This window comes from Pan paniscus, chromosome 9, assembly GCF_029289425.2.
Source record: "Pan paniscus chromosome 9, NHGRI_mPanPan1-v2.0_pri, whole genome shotgun sequence".
Taxonomy (NCBI): domain Eukaryota; kingdom Metazoa; phylum Chordata; class Mammalia; order Primates; family Hominidae; genus Pan; species Pan paniscus.
In genome coordinates, this window is record NC_073258.2 from 124,801,006 (window position 1) to 124,808,823 (window position 7,818).

At 36.0% G+C, this 7,818-nt stretch overlaps 1 protein-coding gene across 1 annotated transcript; it reads right to left on the minus strand.

The window, feature by feature from the left end:
- Window positions 1-901: 901 nt before the first annotated feature.
- LOC100976920 (olfactory receptor 10N1-like) lies at window positions 902-1,883 on the minus strand. Its single transcript, XM_003820111.2, has one exon. The coding sequence runs from the start codon at window positions 1,838-1,840 to the stop codon at window positions 902-904; it is 939 nt and encodes a 312-aa protein (XP_003820159.2). The 5' UTR covers window positions 1,841-1,883.
- Window positions 1,884-7,818: the final 5,935 nt, after the last annotated feature.

Below are 7,818 nucleotides of genomic sequence, written 5' to 3' on the forward strand. Positions count from 1 at the left end.
CCTCCTGTATACTTTAAATCATCTCTAGATTACTTATAATACTTAATACAATGCCTACCACCATTTCATGCACATGAATTCAATGTAGTACTCAAGCGAGGCAAATTCAAACTTTGCTTTTTGGAACTTTGTAAAATTTATTTTCTGAATATTTTTGATCCACAATGGTTGAATTCACAAAGGCAGAACCCATGCATATTGAGGGATGACTGTATATGGACATAACCTATGTCAGTACTTATTTTACCAGTTATTTATCAGACAACTTCTTTGTATCATGAGCTCTGGAGAGAGGTAATTAGGATGAGTAAATTGCAGGATGAGTAAAAAGAGGTCACTTGGGGCAGCTATGTGGTACAGGAATCTACAGCAGGGAGGTGATTTGGAGTTAACAGGAGCTGAGTTTGAGGTCTGATTTGCTGCTTAACGTGTAACCTGGGGTTCATTATTTGAAATATTTAATCCTCAAAACTCTTTTCTACATTATGTAAAATCTACTTTATAGGGGTGATGTGAAGATTTAATAAGATGATGTATGTGAAATGTTCATCACAATGCCCAGAAGACAGATCATGCTCTATGAATGTTAGTTAATATTCTTCTTCACAAAGTGGAAGAACTGAAATTCTTATAGGCAGAAAAGGGGAACAATTACATTTTAATTGGGGCAAAAAGTAAGGTAAAATTTAATGTTGATTTGGACAGAGAGGAACTATTGAAGGGTGCTTCTTGGACTGCTACAGATCCTCTTTATCCTCAACCAGGAAATATTGGCTACCTATTATAGGGACAAAAAAATCTATCTCCAAGTGCTTGCTATGCCCTTTGGATTCCTTATCCAGAACTAAGAGACAAAGAATAATGTTAATTATGACATTTATTCCCAATAATAACTCATAATTTATTCACAAACAGTAAGTAAAACATTTCGGAATACTCTTTTCAGGGAACTTTTCACTTCCTTGTTCCTTAAGGAATAGATTAATGAGTTCAGCATGGGTGAGACAACATTATTTAATATTTGCACCATGGCACCAAGCAAGGGGTTGAGTGTGGACTTCAGATAGATGATGATTACAGGTCCATAGGCACAGAGGATTGCAATAAGGTGAGCACTGCAGGTGGAGAAGCCTTTCTGCCTGCCCTCTGATGAGCGGATTCTCAAGATGGCAATCCCAATGCGAGTGTAGCAGACACAGACACTGATCAAAAGTGTTAAAGCCAGAAAGCCAACATTTATGGAACCCACCCTCTGGGCCAGGGCACTGTCAGTACAAGCCAGGGGTAAAACAGCAGGAATGTCACAGAAGAAGTAGTCCACCTGATTGGGGCCACAGTAGGACAACTGAAAGGTAAAGGAGGTCAGAATGGTGGAGTGAAGACAACCCACCAACCCGGCTACCACGACCAAGCCGACACAGACTCCAGGCTTCATGATGAGCATATATCTCAGTGGGTGATGTATGGCAACAAAGCGATCATAAGACATCACAGAATAGAGGCAGCCTTCAGCAGAACCCAGCAAGTGATAGAAGAAGAGCTGTGAAGCACATCCCTTAAAAGAAATGACTGGGCTCTGGCCAGAGAGATACAATAGCATCTTGGGACATGTTACAGATGGGAACAATATGTCAAAAGTAGACAGGCGTCCCAAGAAGAAATACATAGGAGTGTGAAGGGTAGAGGAAGAAACAATCGCTATAAGGATGAGTAAATTTCCAAGTAGGGTGAAGAGATAGATGAATGAGAAGACAGCACAGAGTACAGCCTCCAGTCCCTCTGTCTGAGGTATTCCCCGTAGAATGAATTCATTCAGCAATGTGTGATTCCTCATGTTCATGGAAGGGTAGTCTGGGTTTTCACAAAATGTGTGAAAATATGAATTTGGAGGCTAATTGGGATAAACACAATACCAATACATTCATTGGCACCAATTTTTGTTTAAACATTAAGTTGATGTTGAAATTAAGAATTAGAAATTATTCCAAAGACATTTAGGAATTAGTAAAGCATGCATAGGCCTTCGTATCTTCAGATATATTCCTTCATGAATATAGACACAAAACAAAATGAAACATTAATATGGTGAAATGTTGGATGGGCTAAGAGAACAGAGAACATAATTAATGTCCACAACCAATTATACGTTAATGAATGCCCTAAAAAGACCAACTTGCAAGTCAGATCCTCCTGATTCCTCTTCAGAATATTTCTACAGTTACTCAAAGATGTGATCAGATGCCCTAATTATTCACCAAAAGTCAATTTGGTCATTGACACGTCTAATAAGAATGATGGATTGAGATACAATGCAGTGAGCATTAAGATTTGGGTTGTATTAATATCATTCTAATTATAGATAAACTTTATTTTTGGCATGTTCTTATTTGGAAATATTCATTTGTCTGAAAAGAAACTAACAGTGACTAATTTGGTTATTACTCTGGGGTTTTAAATTGCTTAGAGATTAGCAGCTGAGATGTATTATTATATCCTAGTTTTAGGTTTTAGTGAAGTAGTATCATATATAAAGATGCAGATATGAAACATTTAATCTTTGCTAACAATTGGAATTTTTGAATCCTTAGAATAATGAAACTAAAATATTTCAATTCTGAAGCTTTTTGTGTGTTTTTATCTTTAAATTTTTTTTTATTATTTTGTTGTGTAAGAGCACTTAACATGAGAAGTACTCTCTTACCAGATTTTCAGTATAGAATACAATATTATTATTAACGATATAGGGACAATATTGTACAGCAGATCTCCAGACTCATCTTGCATTAATAAAACTTTAGAGCCATTGATTAGTAACTCCGTCTCCCTCTCTTCCCTGCCCATGACAACCATCATTTTGCGCACAGCTTCTATGAATTTGACTGTTTTATTTTAAGGGAAAGAGGTAACTGTATGGGCTGAGAACATGTAACTGCCGCTGGGGTATGACAATGCTTGAATACAAAGGCTCTTGTGAATCATCCAAGAAGGATGTTTTCGTTTTCAGTTTTTACTTTTTTGATATATATATTTTTGATATTCCCAAATATGAAAACAAATAATTGCCCTTATCTCTACTTACAATTTCTGGTCAATTTCTCTGATCCTCTTTATAAGTAATAGTTATTGATTGATAATTTTAGCCTCTAAAAATATGGAAGTGGTAAGATAGATGAATATCATCCATATATACACAGGAAGTACTGAAGGAATTGAGTTCAGGTTCTGTTAGACTTCCAGATCCCTGAGAGTAGTAGCTATAATTTGTCATTGAATCTGCAGCATGTGTCACAGTGCTTCTGAATAGCTGGAATTTAAATATTTGTTAGAGGAATGAATGAATGAAAAGTTGGAAATTAATTTATGGATATTATCTGACTGTGAGTTCTATGACGAGACCATGTTTATTCTTGCTCATCATTGTATCACCAGGATTTAAGAAGTAGCAGCACCCAGTAAGTGTGTTTATTTCGATCAAATTTTTGAATGCTCTAGAATTATTCCTTTGGTCCTTCGACTATTTTAAGTCTTTTTTCTTAACCCCAGCAAAAAATGGTTGTAGTCGGCCTACTTTTGGCTTCAGATACATGCCTAATAAAAGGAATTTAGATATTCATTGAAATGTAGAGTATCTAATTGCTGAACTAGGAGAGATAGGATGAGGATGAATATCTTCAAAATTGCTGTAACTCATAATTACCTCTTGCTGGAGGAGAGTTAAGGAAGGCAAATGGACCTTTCTGAAGAGAAGGAAAAGAACAAAATTATGATTAGTGGAAAGTTCTGTCACAGCAACAACTAAAGAATGTGAAAAGGAGTTATTGTAAACAGTATCTTAAATAGGACAAAATTATTCACACAACCTTAGGTACCAGATTTAGATCCTATGTCTTAGATCATGTGATAATCAAATCTGGAAAAGTGTTATCACAACATATTAATGAAATTGATGCAATCTATAATTGTCTTCAGGCATCAAGTCTATAGAGATTCTGTTTATTGTATGGGGTTCTTTGAATTTTGGGGTCCTTTGGGGTTTCTTGTTGGGGGAAAGCTAGTATTCTTCATTCCCCTCCACTACCCCACCTCCTTACTCCAGGATCCTTTTGTCTTCTTCCTCTGGGGGATCATCTGGATCTGAAATCAGTTTGTATGTGTGCCTTAGTTGTTGAAGAACAAGTGCATGGCCACTGGGTGGCCTCCATGATCTGGATTAGTCATCTCTTCACATAGGTATCTTGGGAGGTTTCTGAACAATTTCAGTTAGGCTCAATGAACAGAGGACAAATAGAGTTAACTGCTATGTAGTTATTTTAACGCATTTGTAGAAAAAGATGTTTAATAACTCAGCACAGAAAAGTGGAGTGTAATATGTGACTTTTAAACTAAGAAAATCTAGGGGATAAATGGAAAAACTAGTTTGATGTTAGAAATCAAGATCAAGTCAATGGGAAAATATTGCCAAAACGTGGGATGTTCTTATAGTTGTGCTTGGTATATAGTGAGTATCCACTAATGTTTGTTTTTGATTAACTGAGATAATACTTACCTCACAGAATTGTGTAAGGATTACATATGATGATATTCCTGATATAACCTTGAAAAAGATAGAGAATTCTATTGTTCTCTGCTTGGATGAGAGGAGCCAATAAGGCAATGTTGATAAGGAAAGACAAGATTTTAAGCCAGGCAGATTTTGTTTTACATCTAGGCTCTTGCTTACTAATTCTGTGACTCTGCTATGACTTCCATTTGCTTATCTCCAAAATAAGGATGGTATTACATTCTAAGGGTTGTTTGGTAGACTGAATGGGATAATGTAATACAAGGCATCTGATAGGGTGTCTGATATATTTCAGATGCCCAGCAACTTTTACTTAGTCCTTTACTCTGACAAGGGTAAAAATATTCTTGTAATGTATTGACTTAATATCAGCATGAGTATAGCTAATGCTAAGTAACTCACAGTTTGGGGAAGTGTTTAGAAAATACCCCTGAGCACTGATGGAGGTCTCCTCTGAATTATATTGAGGTGCAAAAATAATATATGTGATAGAGGAGATTGGAAACCATGGCTTAAGTGCCTCCTGCATCCTCCACACCCACAAGCAGGAACCCCTCCCAATCGTTCAAAAATGAATTATGCTAATACATGGTATCAGTGATAGAGAAAGTGAAATGTGAGTTACTCAGCTGTTGACACGAAAGCAGTACAATATAAACATGACTTTCTGTAAGATAAAAATTCAAAGAAAAGGAGATCTATGAGAAATAGCTCATGAAAACGATACCATTTCAGGTTGAGATTTTATTAACCATGACTTTAAGAAATTTCTGTCCTTATAACTTCAAATATTATTTTTTAAAATTTTAAATATTTAAGTTCCTCACCATTTCTAGACCCACAACCAGACAGGTTCACAGCCATCAAAGAAATGAGGAACTGAGAATGATAATTTAAATAGTAATTTAGGGTTGCAACCATAATAGAAATAAATATAGCTTTCCTAGAAGATTCTATTCAAATCCAAACATTTGTCTAGAAAAGAGACATCATAGAATATTAAAAAGAACTTAAATCAGAGGTTTAAAGATTCAAGCTCAAGTTCTGCTATTTGGTGGTGTGACTATGGGCCAGTAATTTATATTCTCTGAGCCTCGGCTTCCCATCATTACAGAAGCAGAAAGTATTCCTTGCACCAGTAGCCTAAACCTTAACTAGGCAGCTAAAAATTATCATTCAAACTAGGACACTTTAAGAGCAAAGGGGAGCATGATTAATAATTAAGGCGGGACAATAAGGGTAAAATAGGACAGTTCTTTGTGTTTCACCCACCTGTATTTTGATATCTACACTATAATTGTGCTTCTTGAATATGTGGAATGTTCTTATAATTGTGCTTGGTTTATACTAAGCACCCACTGATGTTACTATTAACTGAGATATTTATCTTACAGAATCGCTGTAAAGATTAAATATGGTGATGTTCATGAGTTTGATACCTAATAAGATGTTATATAATAGTTCATTATTATTATATTTACTGTGGGGAGTCCATATAATATATATAAATAATGAATATGTAATATTCATTATTATTATATTTACTATGGGGAGTCCCATGCTAAAGAAGATTGGAAAACTCTTTAGCATGGGGACTCCCCATAGTACGTATAATAATAATGAAAATGATAGTCAATGTCTTAAGCCTGAATGATATCACTAGGAGAGATTGGTGTAGTCAAGACAAAATAGTACTGGAGGCCAAACATTGAGAAATACTACATTTTAGGAAAAAGAGAAGGAAAGGGAGTCATTTAAGAAGAAATGTACATATCCTTCAGAGAATTAGGAAGAGAACCAGAAGAATGTCTGTTATATATATATTTGTCTGCTAAAGATTATTTATTTTCTCCATGTCAAGCAATATATCCAACTAAATTTTAATTCTAAGCAACTCTGTGGGGCTTGGAATGTGATGGATGCTGAATTCATTAGTAACAACAAAAGGAAAAGAATCAAGAAATACATTCCTAAATGCTGTATGAGAAGGTGAGTGGAGGAAAAGTCTCTAGCTGCCATATAGAATGAGAAAGAAGCACTTCACGGTGATTTCTTCCAACAATTCTTGCTACTCAGGTCTTTGGAGTGAGGAAAACAAGTAAAAATTAAGGAAGTTGAGGAGAAGCTCTGAATACTTACATAGTCACAAGGATCACGACCAGCTCAATTAAGGAACACAAATGTTTTTAACCCTTCTTTTGTCTTCAGTTTCTTCTATAGAGTATGGGGCTCTCCATCCCAAACATCTCATTTCTCAGCGTGCCAAGGAGTTGGGTTTGAGTTCTCTAGTTGCAGACCCCAAACGGCTTTTTCTTTTTCATTCAGAACAATACAGAAGATATTATACATCTGATGGCTGCCCTATGGCCTAGGATGACTTCCTCAGAGTTAGCGAAAGTGAAAATATCCCCTACCTTTGTGGAATTTTAAATGGTCTCATAGTCCCTTGGAGCCTCATCTATGATCTATCCTGAGACAGGGAGCAGGAGCCCTCTGAGCACAGGGATCAATTAAATGGCAGATATTGGAAGAGTTTAGGAGTTAGCAAACAGGATGCAGTAATCACAATACCTTTTAAAGGAATTGGGAATCAAAGAGCTGTGGATCCCTCCTGACCACCCTATTTTTCTGGTTTGGGTAGATATCTCATCAGTCTCTTTTGTTCTGTGTAGACTTCAGGGATTTGGCCTGCCAAATCTGTCATTTTTCCAGTTTCTACCCATCCCTGTACCTCTTATGGCTGTGGAAGAAATTATAACATAATGAATAGAATACTCACTTTGGAGCCAGAAGGTTCTGAGTGCTAAGAACAAGTTTGTTTCTCATTAGCTATATGTCCTTGAGCAGGTACCTGGTGCTCTTTGAGCCTTCACACTGTGTTGTGTAAAATGGAGTTATGATAGTATTTCACAGGGTGATTGTGAGTGTTTAGATAATGCTTGTAAACTTTCTGACATATTGTGTACCCATGAGATTTATATTTCTTGAAATTGGATTAACAAAGATTTCTCACCTCTTTAATTTCATTGTTAGAATCCTTCCTTTTGCTTTTCCCCCCGCTTGCTCTTTTCCTCTTTTCCTTCCCAATTTTAAGATGAGGGTTTTTTAAAAACAATGTTTGGTGGTTTTGTTTTGTTTGTTTTAACGATGAGTAATTAAAACCAAAAGATGGTGAGCAGAAAAAACTACCAAACCAAAACTAAAATAATGTTGCCAGACTTAGAAAAAGTATAAGAAATCTCAGAATCCTTTTTATG

Bases quoted from the DNA above. Each gene is read 5' to 3' on its own strand.
- LOC100976920 (XM_003820111.2), bottom strand. From the start codon at position 1,840: ATGAACATGAGGAATCACACATTGCTGAATGAATTCATTCTACGGGGA.